This window comes from Balaenoptera ricei, chromosome 9 (assembly GCF_028023285.1).
Source record: "Balaenoptera ricei isolate mBalRic1 chromosome 9, mBalRic1.hap2, whole genome shotgun sequence".
Taxonomy (NCBI): Eukaryota; Metazoa; Chordata; class Mammalia; order Artiodactyla; family Balaenopteridae; genus Balaenoptera; species Balaenoptera ricei.
The window spans coordinates 13,661,758-13,687,468 of record NC_082647.1 but is presented as its reverse complement, the minus strand read 5'-3'; the positions used below and the strand labels follow the sequence as shown (position 1 = coordinate 13,687,468).

General features: G+C 34.7%; 1 protein-coding gene across 8 annotated transcripts in view; it reads right to left on the bottom strand.

The window, feature by feature from the left end:
• The window catches only part of BRAF (B-Raf proto-oncogene, serine/threonine kinase), a 158,848-nt gene that overhangs the window by 35,563 nt on the left and 97,574 nt on the right, over nucleotides 1–25,711 (bottom strand). For 4 of the 8 annotated variants that reach the window (XM_059933212.1, XM_059933211.1, XM_059933213.1 and 1 more), the window contains exons 7-14: nucleotides 25,524–25,643; nucleotides 22,863–23,019; nucleotides 16,106–16,142; nucleotides 14,619–14,738; nucleotides 12,238–12,374; nucleotides 11,134–11,251; nucleotides 8,913–8,997; nucleotides 7,714–7,890 (exon numbers count right to left, since the gene is read on the bottom strand). In XM_059933212.1, the coding sequence (XP_059789195.1) occupies nucleotides 7,714–7,890; nucleotides 8,913–8,997; nucleotides 11,134–11,251; nucleotides 12,238–12,374; nucleotides 14,619–14,738; nucleotides 16,106–16,142; nucleotides 22,863–23,019; nucleotides 25,524–25,643 (951 nt within the window). The remainder of the gene's footprint in view (nucleotides 1–7,713; nucleotides 7,891–8,912; nucleotides 8,998–11,133; nucleotides 11,252–12,237; nucleotides 12,375–14,618; nucleotides 14,739–16,105; nucleotides 16,143–22,862; nucleotides 23,020–25,523; nucleotides 25,644–25,711) is intronic. The other 4 variants (XM_059933218.1, XM_059933216.1, XM_059933217.1 and 1 more) reach the window with 2 other exon arrangements.

Below are 25,711 nucleotides of genomic sequence, written 5' to 3'. Positions count from 1 at the left end.
ACTCATGCAGCCAAGAGATAACTGTGGCTTGAATCAGGGTGATAGCAGAATAGGTGATGAGAAGCTGTTAAAGAGTCTAGATATACTTTAAAGATAGAGCTAACAGGAGTTGATTAATAGATTGGTTGTATGGTATGAGAAAAAGAAAGGAGTCAAAAATTAAGTACAAAATGTCAGGCATAAGCAGCCTCAGAATAGAGTTGCCAGTTACTGAGATGAAAAGACTGTCGGAAGGGCAGGCTTGAGGAAAAAGATCAGGACCTCAGAATCAGACATGTTAAATTTGAGATGTCCATTAGACAATCAAGCGATGTTGAGCACACAGTTAGATATGACAGTCTGGAGTTCAGAGGAAATGAACTGGCTGGAGACTGGAATAGAAAAGGTAATTAAATGGTATTTTAACTCATGAAACTGGATGAGATTACCAAAGGAACGTAATCCCTGGACTATTCCAATATTTAGAGAGGTTAGGAGTTGAAAAAGAACTAGCTGAGAAGGAACAGACAGTAAGGAGAAGGAAAATCAGGAGAATATGATTTAAAGTAGTGCTTCTCAAACTTTAGTATGCATACAAATCACTTAGGGATCTTGTTAAAATGTAGTCTTCAATTCAGGAGATCTGGGGTGGTGCCTAAAATGTGTCATTTGAAAAGGCTCCCAGGTGGTAGAGTTTAAAGGATTAAGAAGAGGTTTCATGAAAAAGAGTGTGATCAAATGCATTATATATTTCTGATGGGTCAAAAAGATTGAGGACTGAGTATTTAACCCTTGGATCTAGCAACATGGTAATTATCTTATTCAGAGATATTTCAGTGAAGTGTCAGGGGCAAAAAAGCCTGATTGGAGTGGAGTCCAAGACAAAAGGGGAGGGAAGAAAATTAGAGAGTGCATATCAACAACTCTGTTGAGAAGTTTTACTATAAAAGAAACAAGAGGAATGAGGTGATAGCTTCAGAGGGAAGTGGGATCAAGGAAGGGACCTCCACAACTTTTTTATTATGAAAATTTTTAATCATAGAGAAAAATTAAAAGAAGAGTACAATAAATACCCTGGTGCCCTCCACCTAGGTTCAACAATTGTCAACATTCTTCCAAATGTGCATGATAAGAAAGATGTTTTAAAATGGGAGAAAATCCAGTAGAAAAGGAAAATCTGATAATGTACAGGAGAGAGCCACTCAAAAGATGTCAGTGAGTAGGAGAAAGGGGATGGAATCTAGTGCACAAAACTGAAGGACTGGCTTTTACTCTTAGTGATAAAACAGAAAAACTGAGCATGAATGTAGGTAGGTAGGTAGATATTGTGGTGGGTGCTTCTAATTTTCTTAATGAAATGGCAAGCAAGGTTACCAGCTGACAGTTCTTGGAGAAGAGGTGTTGGAGAACTGAGGATAAAGGAAGTATGACAGTGTCTACGAGAGAGGAAGAGCAAAAAACCAGGGAAGGGAAAGTATGATTGCTGCATGGCATTAAGGGCCCACTTGAGGTGTTGAAAGGATTGACTAAACTGAAGAAGCAGAACAGTGTAGAGTTTAAGGAAATACACTCTGAAGCCAAAAGACTTGCGGCAAGTCACTTGGCCTTTTAAACTGTCGTTTCTCCATCAGTAAGTAGGGGATAATAATAGGATCTACCTCACAGGGTTGTTGATGATTAATTGAGATGGTATATATAAAGTACACAGAACAGTGTCTGGCACAAAGTATTATGTAATTGCTAAATATATCACTGTATATAAACAAACCACAAAACATAGTTGGTATAAAAAAAAGAGTTACTAGTAGTATCAGAGCTGGAGTCAGAACATAATATTTATTGATCAGTAAAGATGTCTAAAATAAGAGCAAGTAAAAAAAAAAAAGGTAAAACCAGTGTGATTCCATATTTAAAACGACAACAACAAACCACTGTATACAGTATTAAAATACAGAATTCTGAAAAGATACACAATACTACACATCAAAACACTAATGGTACTTCTCTCTCAGTGGAGTATTGGTGCTTATTTATGTTTACATTTTCTAAATTTTCTATCATGATTATGTATTTCCTTATAATACCTTATATTTTGAAATTAAGAAAAACTGCAACAAAGGCTAATGTAGAAATCACTTATTCTCACCATACTTAACCCTGTTAAATTTTTACACATTTGCCTCCTGTCTTTTTAAAAAATTTATACCTGTAAAAAGGTTGTGAAAGTAAAACACAACTGTAGAATCTTTTTAATTAAAAGCCAGAAACCACGAGAACTTTATATAGGTAAAGCTAAAGCCCCTCTCTCCTTGATAGCTATCCCCATCTTGACCCCTTTTTGCCATTCCTGGAGACAACAACTACTGAGCTTGGCATATACCTTCTAATCTTTGCTTTAATACTTCTACATACATATATGTAAGACTTAAAAAATATATATGTAATGTTTTGTTTTTGAAATTTTAAATGGTCTCATGCTACAGCTTGCTTTTCTCATTGGACATGCTGTAAAGCTGATGTTGACACATATATTATTCATTTCTGCTACGTATTCTTTCCCTGCACATATGTGCCCTCTACTAATGGACATTTATGTTTCCAATTTTCCACTATTATATATTTTCCTGTAATACATCTCTTCCTATACACATCTCTTGGAACAAAAGCTGGTGTTTCTTGGGAGTAGACCAGACACTTTACATTTTAATAGATACTTCCAAAATGTCCCCAGGGTGGTTGGTTGCATCAGGAGTGTCCCAGTAAGCAATTCCCCTAACCTTTATCAACACTTAACCTTGCCAGAATTGAGGAATTTTGCCAATTCCAGTGGGTAGAACATAGTGTACTTCTTTTAATTTGCATTGTTTGTGATTATCAGCATCCTCCTCTCAATTACTGTTTTTGTCTACCAGAAAATGACGTTTGCTATAATAATTCTTCAATTAATCAGAATTATTTTCAATCATTAATACATGTTCACCATCTTCTCAGCTTCAATTCATCCTACTATCTTTCCTGTAACTAGGTTTACTTATGAGTAAAAGGAGGCATACACTTCATTATTTTAAAAAGTAAATTGTGAGGATTTATCCCCAAATTATTTTTAATCACCTTATATACAGAATATAACACTCCTGTGAGTAAACAACAGACCAGAACCTTTTCTTTGTGCCTCCTTGATTTAACATTTAGTCAATTTTCTAATAAAGCTAAATTTAAAATTATAAACAAATATTAGACTGAAACGAAAAGTCCTGCAAAGAAACAGCACGATAGACTGACGAGCCCTGAAATTTCTTTAGTTAACATTATTCTTTAAAATACCCTGGCCCTTAGGCTGAATCAATGACTATCAGGTGAGAAGATGATAAACATACTACATGAACCCTGATTCCTAAGAGTGAGTCTTTAATTATCTAACACTAGAATAGCTCTGCTCTCTTAAAGTTAACCTAGGAATCAGAAATGATCTTTTACTGAAGAGAGAGAACAGAACCACACAGGAGAAATGTCACTCATTCACCATGTGCTTATATTCTATAATCCAATAAAGGTGACATATTTGAAAGTCCCAATGATTCAACCTTCCTAATTACTAAAGTTTTTATCTTATGAATGACTGTGACCTTAGTACTTTATACAATGAGATAGGATGCTCTTATTCTGCTTATACCCTGTGACTTTAGAGTCAATTTTGCAAAGTAGAAAAGATCACTTTCAACAGCATCTGGAAATCATGCAGGGGGCAGACTATTTTGAAATGAGGGCTGTGCAGAAGTACATTATTAAGCAGCTATTTAAATAGTCTATGGAGTTACTGGTCAGCTACATCTAGCCTATTCTGTTCTTTGTGAAATGATGGTGGAAGACAAGGGAAGAGGAATCCGACATTTAAAAGTTTAATAATTGCAAGGAAAGTAATTTCCAGTGTACTGTAAATATCAGCACTTTTAACATTTTAAATTGTTATCTGAATGTTCCTTATAAAGCATCTGTTCTTGTTTCATAGATAGAAAATCTTCTTTTATCTCTGAGAAAACTGATAGGGTTTTTTTGGGGGGGTGGGTATCTCTTCTCCTTGCATTGTGTTTGTTATTCCTAGTTGCCTTTTCCCCCATTTGTTCTCTCTCACTGGCATCAGAGACTTTCCCTCTGATGTCTGGTAATTGAGAGATAATTTGTCTTTACTCAGATTGAGACTAAAAGGCTACGGAAAGCTTTGAGCATACAGATGGGCTTCTTGTTTTTGAACTCCCATGTACTCCCATCTAGGTGGAATCCCTGATATCACTACCTTTGGGTCTTTACTCTTGGCTGATAAGATTCCTCAGACAAAACTCTTCCAATGTCCTGCCTGAAGGGGAAGGTTTGGCTGCCAGCAGTCCGGGAAGCAAATGAAAAGAGAGTACTGGGGAACTCTCTGTTCATCACTCAGTAAGCAGTCACTCACCACCCCCCCCGCCCCAATTTCCCCCTATGTCCTGGGTCCAGAGAGTTTCTCCCCTCTCCAGAGGATACATTTCCAGTGTACTGCCAGGGTAGGGATGGGGTATCTACCCAGTGGCACAGAGCAGGAGAAGGGATTTAGAGAAACATTTCAGACAGGCCTTTTCATTTCTGTACTCTTCCTCCTCCAGAGATAACCTCACAGTGCCAATTCTTGAGACTTGAGAATTCTGTGGTACAAATCAGGTTGGTTTCCATTTTTCCACAGTCAGTTAATAATTTAGTTTTTTTGGGTGTACTATGTCCATTATCACTTCTCCATCTGCTTTCTAGCTTCTAAAATGTTACTGCTATTCTTTTCTTCCTCTCTGTTTTCTCCATCTTTATATGTTCATGCTTCAAAACAATTTTCATTATTATAGTTTTGGTGGTGTTTCAAGAGAGCAAAAACCTGTCACCTTAACCTGAAAATCACATAGCCACTTTAATAAGAGGATTTGCAATCTGCCAAAGCCTTCAGAAACTAAAGATGTGTTGGTACATTTAACCCCAGTTGTATATATTGTCTTATAAAGAACCAAAGGGAATTGTATCTTCTTTGGTTAAATTTAAGATGGTAATAAAAAATATAATCTGTTAGAAGGCTTACATTTTATAATTAATACTTTTTCAGCTATTAAAATATAGGATAAATTGACGGGATGATCTACATTTATAGCCAGACATACACATCATATAGTAAGTGTTACTTAAAAATGTAAGCAAAGTATTTTAGAGAAATTAATTGACTGTAAAACTTTATACTTATCGATCCCAAACTGTAAAGTAAGGGGAAAATATTGCCTCTTAACTAACTATTCCCCAGACCACAGAACGATTCCAAGTTGATAGTGTTCTTCTCTCCTGTCACTTCTTACCTTAATCGACACTGGCACTTCACTGCCTCATTACTGTTTCTAAAACAATTTTTAATACTATTCTCTGTTGCCTCTGTATATAGCAAAAGCATTTTCCCCTCTGTTACTCTTTTATTACTTCTTTGACTATTTTTCCTTTTCTTGACATTTCTCAGTTTTGGTATGACAAGGATGTGACTGCTTTCTCTTCTGGAAGGTAAACCTATCAATAATATGCAGTTGTGTGTAATCATGGTTTCATTTTTAAATTTTTGTAATATGTATCTATCATAGGCCAGGCCTTGTTCTAGGCATTAGAGATAAAACAATGAACAAAACAAGACCCCTGCTCTTGTACAGCTTGTATTCTAGTGGGGATGACAGACAATAAACAAATATGTTATATGGAATTGGGTGTTAAAAACAAGAATGGGGTATAGAGTGACAGAGTGGGGCAGGAAAATGTTATATAAGGTGATCAGAGAAGGTTTCCTTTAAAAGGCAACATTTGAACAGAGACATAAGAGAGAAGCTCTATGAATATTTGTGGCATGAGTACTTATCCCCAAAAGAAAATAACAAGTACAAAGGCCCTGAGGAAAGAGCATGCTTGGCCTGCTGAAGAAACAGCAAAGAGACTGGTGGGGTGGGAGCAGAACAAGCTTTGTTTCTCTTTCAATGTTTACCATTCTGGCCAAGGTGTACTCTTTGCAAGATTTTTTTTAAAATTAATTAATTAATTAATTAATTGGCTGCGTTGGGTCTTCATTGCTGTGCGTGCGGGCTTTCTCTAGTTGCCACGAGCAGGGGCTACTCTTCGTTGCGGTGCACGGGCTTCTCATTGCGGTGGCTTGTCTTGTTGCAGCGTGCAGGCTCTAGGTGCGCGGCCTTCAGTAGTTGCGGCACGTGGGCTCAGTAGTTGTGGCTCGCGGGCTCTAGAGCGCAGGCTCAGTAGCTGTGGCCCATAGGCTTAGTTGCTCTGCGGCATGTGGGATCCTCCCAGAACAGGGCTCAAACCCGTGTCTCCTGCATTGGCAGGAGGATTCTTAACCACTGTGCCACCAGGGAAGTCCCTCTTTGCAAGATTTTAATATAATCTTTCAGATTTGAACAGATTCAGATTCAGATTCAGAGGTGGGATTGTTTTTAAGTCTACTGGATAAGTGGTAATGTTATTGAATAAGGTAATAATTTGCTGCAATAAGGATTTTGGCTGAATACAGGTTTATAAACAATCTAAATTACAGATATATTGTCTAGTTTTGAGACAGAGAGGGTAGGACAGTGGGAAGATTTAACAGCTAGATCTGGTTTTGAGTCTTGGTTCTATGCTTATTTGCCATAAATGATCCTGAGTCAGAGTTTTCGGCATTAGTACACGTATACTCTTTTACCTTTTTTATTCTAATTTTATAATGTAAAAGCAGTATAGTGGTTATAGTGGTTACGGGGAAAGAATAATGGTTTGGGAGTCAAAAATTCTGAGTTAAACACCTTTGCTGCTGCTTATTAAATGTGGAGTCTAGACAAGTCATTTAGAAGCCTCAGTTTCCTTATCTGTAAACATAAAATAAAAATATCTACTTCATAACATTATAAAGATTAAATGACATAATTGCCTATGCATGTGAAAGCCATTTGTATACTATAAAATGTTAAATTAACTTAAGACACATGCATATTTTTAAACTACCTATGGAACTTTCAAACATATTTTACTCACTTAAATTTTTTCATCTAAGTGCTTTCAAAATTTATTTAATTTTACCTTTTGATTTACCTGTTTATTTGTACTTGCATGCAAAATTTATCCTTCATAGTCAGTTTCCTATTTTGGCTCATGATAAATTTTATAGAGTAACTTTTTATCTTTTAAATTACACAGCAAAATTCAATGGATATGAACAAGTGAACGTGAAATCCTCAAAAAGGATCAAAATGTAGACTTTCATTTTACTTTACTTTTACTTTATTTCATGCAGATGATCATTTTGCAATAGAAAATATGGGTACATGGAAAAAATAATTTGAAAGGATAACTAACAATCATTTTATATACTTCAATAACTGTTAATGACTTTTTAGTAGGTTTTTTTTTTTGGTCTATTTTTGTCTTTTGAGCCCTTATTGCTTAGCTAAATTACAGCATGCTAAACATAAATTTGTAGTCACATATTTATTATCAAATATTTGATACATGTTTTGAAGACTATACCAGCGAGAGACTATTTTGTTTCTTAATATCATATTGCTAGCCATTAGTTAGAAGTGTCTACATGCTGCTGGACAGTAACTGAAGATGTAAGTCAAAAGAATAATAGCTAAAACCTTTAAACTGTCCTCAATGGTCTTCAAAAGTAACTTACAAGAGATTTAACAGAATGGAACTTACTCCATGCCCTGTGCAGTCTGCCGTGCAATATCTATAAGTTTGATCATCTCGAATTTGGTCTCAATGATGTGGAGATGATGATATAAGCTGGAGCCCTCACACCACTGGGTAACAATAGCCAGTTGTGGCTTTGTTGAATAACCCATGAAGAGTAGGATATTCACATGTCGAGTTTTCCTGTAAAAAGAAATGTGACAGTAAATAGTAAATGTTGATAAACTTTAGCAAATGTTAAAAAAGAGGGCCAAAGCAGTCTACTTATTAATAAGATGTTGTCAGAAAAAGGTATTTTTAAAAAAGCCAACAGAAGGATAAATTTAGATGAGACTTTAGGAATTGTCTAGTCTAACATCCTACCCTTTTCATAAACATCTTTTTTAGTATACCTCATAGACAGGCAACTAGAGATTCCTTAAATACCTTCAATTATGGGAAGTTTATCACTGAAACTGTAGCCTGTTCCCGCTACTCTTTTTCTTTCTTTCTTTTTAAAATTTTTTTGGTTGTACTGCGCAGCATGTGGGATCTTAGTTCCTCAACCGGGGATCGAACCTGTGCCCCCTGCAGTGGAAGTTCGCAGTCCTAACCACTGGACCACCAGGAAAGTCCCCTCTTTTTTTTCTTTTAAAGTGGTTCTAGTATTAGTAGAAGTTTAGGTTGAGAAAAAATCATTTTCCTACAACTTCCGCCACTGGATTCCCTGTTCTGCTCTCTGCAATGAAACAGAGTAAGTTTATACCCTCTTGAACGTAACAGCCTTCTATGGACCCAAATATTCTCAGTTCTGTTGACTATTTTCTCCCTAAGTTATAGTTCCAGAATCCTCCCCATCTAAGTTGTCCTTGCCTGGACACATTCTAGTTTGTTAATTTTCCTTAAGTTCCAGGGCTTGATACAATCTCTAAATGTGTTCTGATAAGCTCAGAATTTTGCGAGCATTGTCTCCATAAGTGGAAGTATTACTTCTCGTGATCAGAACACTATATTTCCATTAATTCACTCTAGGATTAATATTTCTATCAGCTGTACCATATAATATTGCATACCACTTACAAGAATACAGTTAAAGACAAAATATACTCAGACAAACTTTGTTTTATTCATTTTAAGTAAATCTGTAAAGCTAACAGTGGCTACCACTGGAAAACACAAGTTGATCAAGATAACTTCTCTGGAAAACGTGATTCACACAAGCTCACCTGAGTACTCCTACTTCATTTTTGAAGGCCTGTAGCTGCTGAGGTGTGGGTGCTGTCACATTCAACATTTTCACTGCCACATCACCTAAAAGGTAATTGCCATTCCAAATGTCATTCCAATTTTTAAAATTTAAAAATATAAAAAAATCTAGGGTATTTTCACTAATTACCACGGCCTTAAAAATATACCATTATAAAACTGCAAATAAATTATACCTTAACTTCTTAAACTGCATTAATTTTCTAAGGATAAAAACTAAACTAACAATAATATTCCTATACTAGTATTTCAAAATACCAATCCAAAAAAACAGCCAATCTCATTTTTCCCCTGGAAATTTAGTTTAACCAATTAAACACCCATGATATTTTCCTAGTTATTTAACAAAACTAAATTAGACACATTCACTAACTGAATGTTAAAACTGCAGTTGACAGGCCCAATGGAACTTGGCTGAAATAGAAAACTGCAGACTTCTTTATCAGAGTATTTAACACCTTTTCGAATCCATGGATCACTTGTTGCTTTTTACTTAGGAAAATTATTTAAAAAACACAAAACTGTATGTGAAACAGGTACAAGTCTTACATGTTGCCAAAGGGTGTATAAATTGGTACAACCACTTGAAACACTGTTGGCAGTACCTACTACGGGCCCCACAATTCTTTCCTAGGTATATACCAACCAACTTGGACACATGTGTTCACCAAACGACAGGTACTAAGAATACTCATAGAAGCAGCATCCATAATCGCCCCAAACTGGAAACTATTCAAATGCTCATCACACAGTAGATAGTCATGCTACAGTCACACAATGAACACTATATAGAGAATGAATAACCTACAACTACATACAATAATATAGATGAATCTTATAAACAATATTGAGTAAAAAGGACCAGATACAAAGGAGTACATCCTGTATTATTTCTGTTTAGGTCAGGACAGTGGTTACCCTTGGGGGCAGAGGGCATAAGGAGGACTTCGAGAGTGCTGGTAATGTCCTGTTTATTGAACAGTGTGTTGACTTTGTGAAATTTTAGCTACTTGTACACTTATGTGTACTTTTTTGCATGTATATTTCAATATAATTAAACTAACTTACTGATTTTTCCTGATTATCAAATAAAGTGTTTATAGTAAAAAAAAATCAAACTTAAAATTAAAAAATTAAACATTTTGAAAGCAAAAGGAATAAAATTAAAATCTCCCATAATCACGTCACTCTGAAATGACCATTGTTATTAACCTATTGATGTATACCCTACTAGGCTTTTATATGTATGCAGTATAAATATTTATAAATACATATGAAAAAGGCAACCTAAAAAGATATATACTAAAATACTGATGGTTATTTAAAAAATTATGTTATATATATTTATATGTAGCATCATAATATGGGATATTATACATGCTGCTTTTAAAATATACCACATACACCTTTCCATAAAATAGACATCTACCATACCATTTTAATTTCTATATAATCATATATGGAGGTTATCAATTTATTTATTCCTTCCTCTATTAATGAGCACTTAAGTTATTTCCATTTTTCATTAATATCAAATCTCTAATGAATATACTTGCACACACGTTTGTTCCTGTTCTACAAACGGAATTGTTGGCTCTATATATATATTGCCAAACTGCCCCCCAGAAAATTCATAGCAATTTATGTTTCCACCAGCAGCATTACAATCACAACTCTAAATATAATCAATTAAAAAAAAAACTTGGTCCATTTGATTATCTTTTCAAAGAAAGATAACTCATTTGAGAGGCAATAATGATTTCTATTTTTTGAATTTGTAATTCTTTCACAACTAGTGAGACTGAACATTTTTTATATGTTTACTGCCCAGTCTTTCCTTTGGTAAGTACTCTTTTTGTATGTCTACTTGTGGTTTATAATACAAATAAAATTACCAGCAGAAAGACTTATAAAAATAAAAACAAATCTTGGGGACTAGCTCATCTGGAGGATTATCATCTTTAAAAATTATTACTGTAGTATAAAGATTAAACTTCTGGCTGCTGTGAATCCAGTTTTTATTTCCCATAATTTCTGTTATAAACCTTTGGAGGACTCTTGCATCTGATCAAAATTACCTTAATGATGCAAACAGTGAATACTCCCTTTGATATTTTTTTATAAAAGTTATTATATTCTATTATTATAATTTGTGACAAGGTCACTGTATTACATACATACCATGCCACTTTCCCTTGTAGACTGTCCCAAATGACCCGGATCCAATTCTTTGTCCCACCGTGATCTGCCCATCAGGAATCTCCCAATCGTCACTTGAATCCCGTCTACCAAGTGTTTTCTTGATAAAAATAGTGCAAAAGTCAAGCCAAGGCAAACAAAAAAGGAAAATCTTATGCTTCACACTAAGTACATTTCCCTATTCCTGAAAGGGACGTAAGTTAGGAAGAGAGCAAGAACTTTGGAAAAAACAACAAAAAAAACCCATACTCTAGAGGAATAATAGAAGGATGATTCTTACAATATAGAACTTAAGTTTAAGACCTAAGTCAGTATTAGGGTGGAAATAGTTTATTAAAAAATAAAAATTATTTATTGGGTATGAGCAGAAATGTTACTATTATTAAATTTTATTATTAAAATCAATAAAATAAAGCGGCTTTTTTATCATTTGGAAGACTACTAGGAGCAAGATAAGTGCTATACGTTTGTGACTAGTTTTGGCTCCAAAGGCCAAAAAGTTAAGTTAACGTACTATGGCTGTTGATAATCTAATTACTTTCTCCCAGTCAGTGCTAAATTTCCTCATATATCTTATCTGACCCAATCTCTCTCAAAAAAAATTATCAACATATACAATCACTTTGGGATGATAAAGGACCCACATATCCAACATATACTATTGCTAAAATGATTAGTTTTTAATATAGATTTAATTTACAGCAGACAGTCAATTTTTCATTAGGGAAGAATGTCCTTTGGTAGATATTTGTATTTCAGACCAACTCTTTAGAACATACATGCCTCATCATGCCTCCTAAAATACTAGCTTACTCTCTTTCCATAGTTTAGAAACAGAACACTATTCCTGCTCTTCCAAAACTGCCTTTTACTCAATGATATTAGAGTTGAGAGCAAAAATGAGTGTTGTGTTTTGTTTTTAAGCGAAAAACTATCAGCTCTTAAATTTATTTGATTATGGGAATTCTGTGTCAAATATGGACATATACGCCACTATATATCATATATCTAAAAGGTGACAATACATTTGCCTATGACTTCTAAGAAGACAGAACTTAGAGGAAAAAAGATATCATATACTCTCACCATTCGATTCCTGTCTTCTGAAGATGAAGATGACTTCCTTTCTCGCTGAGGTCCTGGAGATTTCTGTAATGCTTTCACATTAGTGAGTGAGCCAGGTAACGAGGCAGGGGGCGTGGCAGATAAACCTGTGGTTGATCCTAAGTTAGTGAAAGGGAAATGTATCTATTAAAGGAGGATCAAGTACATTAGCTTATTGGGGACAGAGGGTAGAGGGAGATTTAGACTTATTTTAAAAATGCAGTATATGTTCTAATACAGATCATTTGGAAAGGACAGGCAAAAAAGGAGCCTCATTTGGTGACTAGCTTTAAATTAAAAAACTATAATTTCTTTCAGTTTTATACTTTTAGCTTTCTGGTCAATTTCATGACCTTTAAAACGTCTGATTACAGATATATACTTTGTTTATTGGTGCAGAGTCTAGGAGAAAAATAATCTTTTTAAAATAAGAGATAAACACTAAAAAATACTCCCAAGTTTTTTCTTTGATCAAAAAACAAGAAGCAAACTCAACTTAAAAGGGAATATAAAAAATAAACTTTAAATTATGTTACCTTAACAGCTTATCAATTAAAAAAAAAGATAGAAATTCCCCAAATGGAAACATATTCTAATAACGGCCATAATGTTGACATTACCTGGCTCTTTCATATTAGCCACTAAAATTTTAAAAAATCCTATACTACATACTATACTATTTAAGAGTGAGAGATACTGGTCACTTTCATTGGTTCCTGGAGGCTTATTTTGCTAAACAAAGATGAATTTTACCTGCATAACAAAGTTAATGCAAACAAAGCCAAGCAGGTTTCTCAAGACTTTCTGAAAAATCTCTGCCTATAAAATGAGGGCAAGGTAAGTGCTATGGCTTCTCAGCCAAGTTACTACAAATGGAAAAATTCTATCAGCCAAATGAGTCCAAGGGGTACACTCTTTGAAAATGGACTCAGTTGGCAGGGTTGCATACCTTTCTGATGGATATTTTTCCAAATGCTGATTGAGCAAAAATCCCAATTCATGTACAGAAAGCACCTGGTTCAGAGGGGTTCAGGGCAATGACTCCTAGTGGGGCCTGAGTATAGCTAAGTAGGACTGAGATGTCAGGTAATGTTTGCACATACAGAACAAAAAGACTTCAATTTTTTTAAAAAGTAGATAACTATTCTCTAGTTAAAAAGTCACTATCTTTCAAAGAACAAGGATCAGAATACTAATGGCAACATTTAAATGTTAAAACTGTGTAGAACTTTTCTCATTACTACACCACATATGTCATCATGTGGAATTTCCATGACCTCACATGCAATTTTCTAAAAGAAAATGGTAACTGGAATGTCTATTAATTAGAGCACAATCCATATTCTGCCTTCCACTGATAATTTGCAACATCATAAAGCCTTAACTGAATACCCAGGCTTCACAATTCTGATCTACTCAGTGCTATATTGTATCACTTTAATTACACTACTCAGTACTCTATAACTTCCAGTCCATTCCATGGATTTTCTGAGAAAGTTGGGCTGAGAGCAAAAATCTGAAATGCCACCATTACATTCAGAATAAGTTAAAAGACACTGACTAGCAAAAGCCAGTAAATATAATTCATTAAAAATATTTACAGCAAGACACCCATCTAAATTTTGACTTAAATTTTTAAAAATCAGTTTAAAGGATGGATAATTAAAGGATGGAAAGATAAAATGTGAGTAATTAAAGGATGGAAAGATAAAATGTGAGTGAAATTATACTGCTAACTTTTTCCTCACATGAGGGCATAACCGAAAGTATAAATCCTAATTTTCTGAAGTGTGCTAAAATACCCCAAATATATTACAAATCTTCTTTAAGTTCCCTACCTTTGATATAAAATATACATGTCCTACGTTTTTAAAAAAAGGACACATATTACAGAAAAATAAAGCGAAAAGTCTAGTAAGAACTCATAATAGGGATTTCCACTTTTTGTAAAAACCAAAAAATTTGATAACCATTATTAGCAGCCATCAAGGCTATCACCTAAATGGATTAAAGTAAAATAAATTCAGCTTGAAGAAGCCCCTCCCCACATTATTTACTGTCACCCACTGAGTTTAAGAAATTATCAAGACCAAAAAGTAAGTAATATAACAAAAAACAAGATGGAAATCTCAGCTCAGAATTTTCTTGCTTTTAAAAATTTATGACAGACAGCATACAGGAAGCTTGTGGTGGTGAGTATGTGTGAGAAGCACATTCAGAGCATTCCAGCCAGGCCAAGCAGAAATTTAGTACTGAAAACTCTCACACTTACAAACACACACTGTGAGGGTGAGGCACAAACAGTATCTGTTGTTTATATTTAGTTTGCTTTGGGTGAAAACAAGAAAGAAGAGCCCAACTACCTCTGAACACTGGGCCAGGCTCAAAATCAAACACTATTTCACTGGGGACAGAATGTAGGAGGGGACTGGGAGTCCGGGATTGGTATTTCCGAAGACAGCGCATCAGCTGGTTCAAAGGGGCTGTTAGAAGAAAAAGAGAGGGGCAGGCAAACACAGGAAGACAGACACACAGAAGAAATGAAAGAAGTCACGGGGAATAAATGAGTTGAAGCCTGCTTCACAAAATAATTCTGGATGTCTAAAAAATCTGCTTGTTTTCATAAAATTCCAATGATTCTTTATAAAGTGATTCACAAAAAGGATAAGAAATGGCATTTGATTTTTGGTACTAAGCAGGCAATTTTTCGGACTAAGTTAACTCTGTGATGCTAACAGGATGGCAACATTTAAATGCTGGATGTATTGGGCAAAATTATCAAAAGCCACAGCTATTAAGACATATGAAAGTCAAACTGGCAGCAACATTAATTGGTGGGTTCATGGAATAACAAACAGGAAAAAAAAAAACTTTTATAACTATGTGCTATAGTAAATACTAAGTCCAGAGTACATAACGCAGGCTTATTATTTTGGTAGGTCCACAGGTATGTATAAATATTACAACAAAAGATGGTTTACTCAATGTTTATTCAACATAAAGTATCTTTGAGCCTGGGCTTAGATATTTTGAATATAAAGTAGGTCACAGTGAAGAGACCAACTCTAAACAAGATATGCAGGTATTGTAGGGCTTCCTTATTAAATAGAAGACAGCTGAAGAGGTAAGCATAAAGGACCACCTGGAAGAAAACGTCAAGATAGTTTCAAACACCATCTCTTAGAAAAATCTTATGGGGGTAAAATCTTATTTAAAAAGTATTTTCTAAAGTAATGTTTTGCTATGCTCTCAATTTTCACTGTGTGCTAGAGTGAACATCTGATGAAAATTCTGTAAGAAATCTCAATTCAGTTTCTCATTTGCTTATTTTACTTACTGGACTAGTAAAAGGTGAACTAGGCTTTTCTATTAGGGGTCCATGCTATAAAGTATATATTCCAAAGCCTTCTAGAAAGCTGGAGGGAAGTGGCTGACAATGTCTAACAAACTGACAAGTTGTAGCAGGCAACCCCAGGGATTCTCCCCAAGAATGATGTAGGAGTCACGTTTTAACTGGTTGTAAGCTCAATCTTTAAGTATTAGTGGAGGTGGTTAGGAATAAAGTGGGTAAAATAATTAAGGATCTCTCCTCGACAACAACATCTAAAAACTGTAGATAGTACATTTAAGACTCCCTTTTATGTCCTCTCTTTTTCTCCAGCTATGAATTAATTAAAATTTTATTAGAGATAAATGATAAATACTAAAGAAAAGCAAACAATTTTTGGTTTTTCTCTGCACATTTTTCTCTGTGTCTGTGTTTCATGAAAGAAGCAAATATAAAGGAGACAAGCAGCAAAGCAATTGCATTTTTCCCTGATTTTTTTTTTAAATTGAAATCACTACTTACCTCCATCACTACGAAACCCTTGGTCTCTAATCAAGTCCTACAAATAAATAGTAATGTATATTTAATCAAAGCATATGTTAAGAAAGTAATAACATTTTATTTTCCACTAAGCATTCACAGAAAGGTTAATTCAAAATAATACCTGCCTTATAAATTACTTCACGAAACAGAAAGAATATGGAATTAGCTAGTGAACATGATAAAATAAAAAATTTGAAGCACTCGTCAACCTAACCCTAGATTGAAGGGATTATTAGTCCTGACGAAATGTTGAAATCCATTTCAGGCCATTCAAAACCAATGGCTGCATTAATTCTTAAAAAAAATTCTACTGGCACATATTAAGAGCCATAAAATGTTCATACCCTTTGATCCTGTAATTCCACTTCTGGGAATTTTTCCTAAGGAAATAATTCAGAAGAAAAAATGATATGCACAAAGATGTTTAGTGCAACATTATCCATTATACTAAAAAACCAGAAATTATTTCCCTATTTTAGGCATACTGACATATTGGTTAACTAAATTATAGTGTATCAATTTAGTAAGTATGATGTAGCTACTAAAACAATTATGAAGCTTGACTCATGAAACATGTTTACAATAAAAAAGAATACAAAATTAAATGTACACTGACACAATTATAAAAATATAAATGTGTAAGGACACACTAGAAGGGGGAAAAAAAATGTCTTTATTATTAAAATACAGCATTTTACAACAGACAACGTGGTGGGGCAGGGCAGTGGGGGAAGAGCCTACTGGCAATGCAATGCAATTTGGACCCTGACAGACAGAACTTAATCTACCCAGTATAACTTAAATATGAGGTCTCTAAATAAGCTCAAAGTCTCTTTGCAAATAGGCAGCTTTTCATTTATAGGCTAAAACAAAGAGCACATTCTTTACAGATGTATTTCTGTCATATTCAATGTATTATATAAAGCCTTTAACATTTTCTACAGAATAATCAACAAATACTCATATCTCCAAATAAGATGCTAAATGTTAGGGGTTGTGTGACTATCAATAAATATAAAAAATCATGGTGGTCTCACTAACTTTGTGTTCTTGAGAGCTTATAATCTAAGTGTAAGAAAGATATACACACACAGAAATTATGTGATATAAGAATAAAAGCTTAAGAAAACAATAAAAAAGGTGCCAAAGTTGCTTAGTTAATTGCCAAATAAATAGTACGGGTGAAAAGATTCTTCATGCTACGTTAAGTTCACAGGATAAATAAATAACTATAGAACTTGGCCATTGGTGAAGCATTTGAAGAAGATGATCTAAGTGTTGGGGTTTGAGGGGTAGACAGGAATGCAGAAAAGAAAAGCAGAGGGGGACTTCCCTGGTGGTCCAGTGGTTAGGACTCTGCACTTCCACTGCCGTGGCCCGGGTTCAATCCCTGGTCGGGCAACTAAGATCCTGCAAGCTGAGAGGCGCGGCAAAAAAAAAAAAAAAAGTCTTCTAGACAACCTACTGCTAATAACCACCATAAACTTATATTTTCCAATCTCAAATATGTTCTTAAAGCTCCTTGACAATCTTTATCTATGTGACCTAGGTTAAATAGGATCTTCTAGTATTCCAATACTGGCTATTTCAAACTTTTTGCCAATCTCCTATGGGGTTCCTTTGTTACTTATATCTCTTCCCTTTTTTAGCATGACAGAGAAATCAGAAACTATCAAAGAACATTCTGTTCTGTCTCTATATCTACAAACATTTGTATAATAATATTAGCTATAATTTTTGAATTCTTATTTTGTGCCAAGAACAATAAGCATTTTCAAATCACTACAAGGGGTAGACACTACACGCCTCAAGGTTAAGTCATCTGCCCATGGTCATACTGCCTGTAAAGAGCTACGGAGCTAGCTATGTTCATCTTTAATTCCTCATAGCCTCTGAGGAACATCACTTCCAAGTTCAAGGAATTTTACTACCTCAGTTATTCTTTGTTATTTTTTAACCTCTCTCTTCACTTGCTTCTTCCCCTGAAGTTACAAATATGCTCAAGTCTCTGCTTCAATCTATGGCCCTTTCATCATTCCTTTATAGCCAAGCTTCTCAGAATTGGCACTTAATCCCACATCTTTAACTGGTTTTGCTATCCTCCAACAGTCCTCTAAAACAGCTCTCAATGAAGTAAAAATGACATTGTAATTGCCCAATAGTCATTTCCAGTCCTTATCTCATTTGAGTCTCAATGGCAACTGCCATCAACTACTTAGGCATTCTTGAAGTCCCCTTTTCTCCCTTTGGCTTCTGCAACACTACTTTCTCTTACTTATTTGAAGCTAAAGTTAGGAAGAGAAGCCTAAAATGGAGACAGAGAATGACAGTCTCTGCCTGTATCTCAAATGTTAATGTTTACTGGGGTTGCATGTCTACCCTCTTTTCAGTTTACATATAGTATTTGAGTAATATCACTTACATCCATGACTTTAACTGACAAAAATAGTCTATTTCTAAATCTGTATCTCTACTCAAGGTCCTTATTTCAACTGCTACTGGACTTCTAAACAAGGAAAGTTCCACAGACACCTTAAAGTCAAGGTGTCCAAAATAAAAGTTAACATTTTCATTTCTACAAACCCTGTTCTTCTTCCTTTGGCATTTCCTATCTTAATGGATAGAATAAATACTATCTATTCACCTAAGCCAGACAACTCTAGGCATTATCTTTTTTTTTTTTTTTAATCACCATTTCTTATTTATTTATTTTTGGCTGCGTTGGGTCTTCTTTGCTGTGCGCAGGCTTTCTCTAGTTGCGGTGAGAGGGGGCTACTCTTTGTTGCAGTGCACGGGCTTCTCACTGCGGTGGCTTCTCTTGTTGCAGAGCATGGGCTCTAGGCACGTGGGCTTCAGTAGTTGTGGCACGCGGGCTCAGTAGTTGTGGCTCGTGGGCTCTAGAGCACAGGCTCAGCAGTTGTGGCGCACAGGCTTAGCTGCTCCGCGGCATGAGGGATCTTCTCAGACCAGGGATCAAACCCGTGTCCCCTGCATTGGCAGGCGGATTCTTAACCACTGCGCCACCAGGGAAGTCCCTAGGCATTATCTTTTGTTACTTCTCATCTCTTTCACTTCTCTCCTCTACTACTATATAGAACAGTGATTGAGATAAGAAAGAAAGACCAGGTTTTACCCCATTTCAATCATTTATCACCTGTGTGATCTGGGGTAAGTTTCCTGATATCTCTAAATCTAATTTTCTTAACAGTAAAATAAGGATAATACTACTACTTAACTCACAAGTGTTTGTGAGGACAGAATAAGAAAATGTATGTGAAGTACTTAGTAAAGTACCTAGCACATAGTAAGCATTAACAGTAGCCATTTACAGTATCCATCCTAACAATCGTGCCTATCAAATCTCTCACTAATTCAAAAGAACTTTCTAAAGTAAAGAGCTGATCACTTTCTTTCCCACTCAGTTTATCGGACCCCCTATTACCAACTACTATAGTGACCTCAGAGTAATAACATAATGTCTCTCAGTGTGGACTCTACCTACTTAGTTTCATCCTCTACCATTCCCCACCCTTCTCCTGAACCCTAAACTCCTACAATACCAACTATTCATTACAACCCACATAAAGGTACTTCTATATTTCTGCACATACCATTTCCGTAACAAATGCCCTTCCTTCTTAAAACCCCCACCTAGTGCACTGAATAAACTCCGACTCCTTCCTACTCATCTTCTACAGTCTGGCTTAAATGTTGTCCCTTCTCTGCTAAACATTACTACATTTAACCAGGTAGGGTTTATCATCCCCTTCTATAAACTATCACTGTATATTTTGTGTTTATTTATTTATATGGCTGATTCATCCATTTCCATTAGACTGTGACCTCCTTGAGGGCAAAGACTGTGCTAATTCATCTTAATTCCCTATTCTGACACAGTGCCTATCCCAGAGTAAATATTAAATCTGGTTTACTGGAATAATAAATGACAAATAATGACTGAAATTGAATGAAATGACTGAAACTGAATGAAATGCTAAAAGGTTTATATTTTTCAATGGGAAGTAAATGAAAGTTTTGGAACAAAGGAACAGATGATGATAGAGGTTTTATAAAAATTATTCTGATAATAGCAATAAAAAATGGAAATGGGCAGAGAGAAATCAATGGCAGGAAATCTATTTAGGAGATTAATGTAATAAGTAGTTCAAGTGAAGAAATATGGGCCCAAATGGTGGTAGTAATAACAAATTTGAGACGTATATCAAAAGGAAAGGTGATACCTTATGACTATTTGCTTATAGGGGAAGATGAAAAAGCAAGATATAAAGATGACACTCCTAATGTTCAAGCCTAAGAGAATAGGAGAAACTTAATAACACTAAGACATAAAGAGAAATAGTCTAAAAGAACATCAGTTTTGAAAGTAAATACAAAGGTAACAACTTTGAACATACTGACAATAGATCTAACTGACAATAGATCTGACAATAAATACAAAGGTAACAACTTTGAACATACTGACAGTTAGATCTAATAGATCTAACTGACAATAGATCTAGAAATAAGATGTGATTTCTTATTTCACACAATCTCCTTATTTCCATATTTCCCTCTCTATTTTTTTTTCCTTTGTATTCAGGTCTAGCCAGACAGAAGAAGACCTTATTAGTTGAGAAAAATTGATATTAAGAAAAGGCTACTTTAAATGAATCCAATAAAAATAGAGAAAAAATTTCATAGTAAAAAATAGGAAGAAAGTCTGACTTGGGAATGTATCTTGAAAAATGAAATTAAGATTTATAAGAAGTTTATTTTCTTTTACATTCAACAAAACTTTAAGTTATAATTTCAACAGTATGCTAATCCTTAGAATTAATACAGAAAAAATCAAGTTTTCATTGGTAATAATATCAAACTTATGACAGCACAAATTGAAATTCTTAATTTCATATTCATCTTTTACATCACAATCATCATCATTTTTATAAAAATTTTAAAGGACTTCATCAATCCCTCAAAGGCCTCCATCAATCCTATGATATTTAAATCATTTTCACTTGAAAAGCCTATTCTCTTGTCATCCTTATAGACTTTCTCTCTTTTACTGTTAACTGGACTAATTTAATTCTGCTGTACCCTTATTTCTCAATGACTTTATAAGATTTGAGTAGTTCTACCAAGTGACTTTTTCACTGTCTTCATAAAATCCTTAAAATCTTATTTTTGTTGTCAGATTCACAATCAATCTGCTTTATGTTTTCACTGAAATGTTGGATAGTGATGGAAAAGGGCTGGAATGCAAGCTGGTATTAAATGGGGAGGGATATGTGAGTGGAGACTAATATTAAGGGAGTCTGTTAATTAGTGATTATTTTCCTGTTAGGATAATTTTTGCTTCTTCACTCAACCTTATGAGGACTCACATAAGGAATGCCGGTATAATGAGAACAACCCTTGTCCTCTAACATACACATGACCCCTCAGTAACTTCACTATCCTGCTTACATGGGGAAACAGTTTCAAATTCCTTTATAAATATAATTACTTTCCAAGGCAAACAAATTTGGTGGCTTTTTTGTTTTGTTGCTTATTACAGACAGAGACTGAGGATAACCCACATTTTTTATTCTAAAGTACAAATTCTGGGAGAAGTGATCCCAACCCCACCACAGCTCAGATAGCAAGGGCTCTTTATTCTCTTCAGTTACTGAGATGATGTATTGATAGTTGAATGAACCAGTCCTTTTGGATTGATCCTGCGTATCTCATCTTTTTTCTCATCTCTTCCTTCTCTTTTGTCTATATCAGGGACTGGCAAAATACAATGGGCTGGCCACCTGCTTTACTAAAGTTTTACTGGAATAAAGCCTCACCTATTTGTTTAAAATGTATTATCTATGGCTGTTTTCACACTACACTGGCAGAGTTCAACAGTTGTCATTAGAGATCATATGACGCACAAGCCTAAAATATTTACTATGTGGCCCTTTTAGAGTTTGTTGATCCCTGGTCTATATTATGGGAAACAGACCTCTGTTTTGTCTTCTAACCCTTTTACTAATACAAATACTTTTTGATGACTTCTTATGTTAGGTGCCAACTAACACCTAATAGTTCCTATGTTAGGGAACTATATTAGGAATGGTTTCTGCTGTCCAGGAGTTAAGGTCAAATCGAAGAAGTGACACTAATGTACATAATTAACTTATAGTGTATAAGATAAACCAGGAAAGTAAAAAAATTCAAGAGTGACCAGCCCCAGAAGGAGACTAAAATAACTGACTTGTGTAGAGATGGAATCCAATGGTATACTCAAGAAAGTAAAGAAGGTAAAAGGTAGCTTTTCATGAGAAGTACATAAAGTAATGATTAGTCCTTAAGGGTTATTTAACTCAAAGTTAAACTTTTCAAAATTTAGGTAAAGATTTCAAATTGATCTAAATAGGAAATATGCAAGTGTATTCTTATTTTTTCTTTACCCCAAAATGGTCAAGTGGATTATCTGTTAAATAAATGAAGATAAGACTTTTACAGAGATGGTGTCATAAGGAAAAAAAATGAGAATAACTCTATAATTCGGTGCCAGTTAAATATTTTATGCCATCAGAGAAGATGAAAAGGCTTTTCTGATTTGTAATTCATGAAAAGTCTATCACTTATAATAAATGTGATAAATGAAAGATGGCACTTATTTCTGATCTATATTATAAATGTAGCAGAAAAAATAAAGAAACACATTGGAATTTTCTAAGTTCGAGCACTGCTGGATACTTACATCAATATTGACAGGTTCTATGGTGTTTATATGCACATTTGGAGCTGATGAGGACCGGTCTCGTTGTCCAAACTGATTTCGATGATCTTCATCTGGTCGGAAAGGCTGTGGAATTGGAATGGATTTTGAAGGAGACGGACTGGTGAGAACTGGGGGCCTGGAAAAATCAAGTGATTGGAAGATAAGATTCAGATCAACTTTATAGAGATAATAACATAGAAAAATGGATGATATAAAGATTTTCTTGTTTTCATATTCTCAAATAAAATCTTTAAAATAAAGCATTAAAAATTCAGCAGTAATGGCTTTTAAAAGTGTTAGTTTAAAAAACTAATATGTGCTTGCAACTAACACTGACAAAGCTGCTTTGCTCAAGCAGACGCTCCAGGGAGTATCAATGATAAGAACACTGATTCTTATCCAGAAAACTCCAGAGAAATCTACAAATGGCTAAAAATTACCTGTTATTAATCAGCTGAAGAAACTCTTGTCCTTTAAAGTTATACAAAAATGCTCTAGGTAGGCACTGACTGAATAATGTCTGCCAATTTTTCTACCTTTGCCATTTCTTGATAGTTGAAGTTACTAAAGTGAAATTTTTATGGGAAGTATCAATATTAGGAAATTATAAATCTTTTAAAAACATACATGTGTTTTTCAGGACCTAAAAGATATACCTATTACTTTATACAAGAGTTGAATTAAAATCCTGAACAATAATAGCAAAAGATCATTTCCAAATTCAAAAGATGATTCTCAGAGTGTCAATCTCTCATATTTTGAAATGTTTACCATGCCCAATAATTGATACAAGACACATAGGAAAATAATATATTAAGCATTAAAGTAAATATTTGTAAAAACTGCTTTTTGATGAAACCATCAAAATAGGTGACAGAGTGACCTATTTTGGTACTGTGGATAAATAACAAAGTCTATGATCTCTCACTGCTCCCAAAATGAACCTGGCACTCACAGAGCACATTAAAGTTTTGAGAATAGATTGTAAACACCTGTGAGAAGTCTGTGCCCCTCAGAAGGAATATCCTAGGGAGCTAAGAAATGAGTGTCACTTGATTGACGAGGTGTGACTGTCTTAGTGAGCTCCATCAGGACCAATGAATGACGCAGTGCTAACAGCCTCTCTTCAGAGACTGGTTATCGTTGCACCCCATCTTATGCGAACTCTGTAACTAACCAGCATTATCTAGTGGTTAATAAGACAGCCAAAAAGACAATGTTGAGGGAATAAAAAGACATTTTTAAGACGGGAGAGGGTTTAGAGAGGAATGAGAAGAAAATACAGTAGAAAAGGACTAGATAAAGGTTGAAAGAGCCAAAGAAGCCAAATAGTGACAAAAAGCTTCTAAATAAAATATGTTAATAGAATCTGAACCAAGAATCTGTGCTTCTTTGAAGCACACTTTCAAGGGTAGGGAAAGAAATTTTGACTTTATCTAAATGAATCCACTTAGAAGGGAAATAAAAATAATAAAATATTATGTACTTTAAAAAACTGCTATAAGCCCAATGAGAATTATAGGTAAGGCTGATGGAACTAGCCTTTAAGAAAATTAGCATGTTCTACTGGTCCTTTTTATTCTGATAATTGAGAAATTTTTAGTTTGTGACAAAGCTGTCTTTATTTCTGCTTTAGACAGCCAATAATAGCCGTTGGCAAGGGATTTTGGGAGCAGGTAAAAAGAACGTAAAAGTGACAATATTAGCTTTTAAAAAGTTTTGGAAAGTACACTGACTTTTTAAACACTACTTAGAGGTGATTTAAAGTCTCAAAGCAGTAACATACTTTAAGTTAGAACTTAAAAGTGGAAAAAGCCTGAATTTACTACAACTGAATAGGGTAGTCTAATTAACACAACTGATCTGGTGTAGTGACAGCAAGTCATTCTTGAAACTTACTGAATTAAAACTATGACAGCAACATGTAGTACACAATAAGTCAGAAATATGTACGCAAAGGACACTGGTCTTTAAGTAAGAAAAACAAAAACCTGGATTAAATCTAATAAATTTTATTAGCAGATCTAAAGAAAATGGGTATACTAGAAGATGAAGATATGCTGCTTGTACCTCCCTTCTCCCCTTGCCCCCGTGCCCCCACCATCACCATGCTTTTATTTCCTATGCTCATTCAGATTCTAGAATTCTTTACGGTCCAGTTCAAATCCCACTTTCTTGATTAAATGTTGACTACCCTCTCTCACTATTCTCTCTTCTCCTGTAAACATGATAATATTTATCACACAGTTTAAAATAATATATCATAAATTGTAGATTATAATTATATACTATTTTTAAATCATCGGCCATTATCTCATATGTTAATGTTACTTTTCTAAATGGAAATCATATACTTCTATATCTGATATTAAAAATAAAGCAATGATCACAAGGCAGGGACTCTAAATTATCTGTTGCTTGATTTTTTTCAAGAATGGTCCTAAAACAGTCTATGTCAGCTTTAACCCTTTGTATCTGTACCAAATGTACGTAAATTAGCTGACTGGTGTGATAAGCTACCTGAAAAAAAAAAATCCTTAATTTAACAATCCAAATGTTGGAAAGGTTTATAATTAACCAAAAGTTCCAAAGAAATCAGCTCAAATAGCATGTCACTGAGCAGCAGGAATCAAATCATACCCAATAGAATCGGAGGGGGGTGCAGAAGGGGATGATCCAGACGTAAGGGTAGTCTCTGCTAAGGAGGCCTCCTCCTGTGGTATTGGGTGGTGTTCAAAGAACTTGGAGACAAACAGCAAACTGTGAGGCAAAAACAAAAACAAAACAAAAACAAACCTAACTTGTGCAAAACCCAGAAGCTTCATATA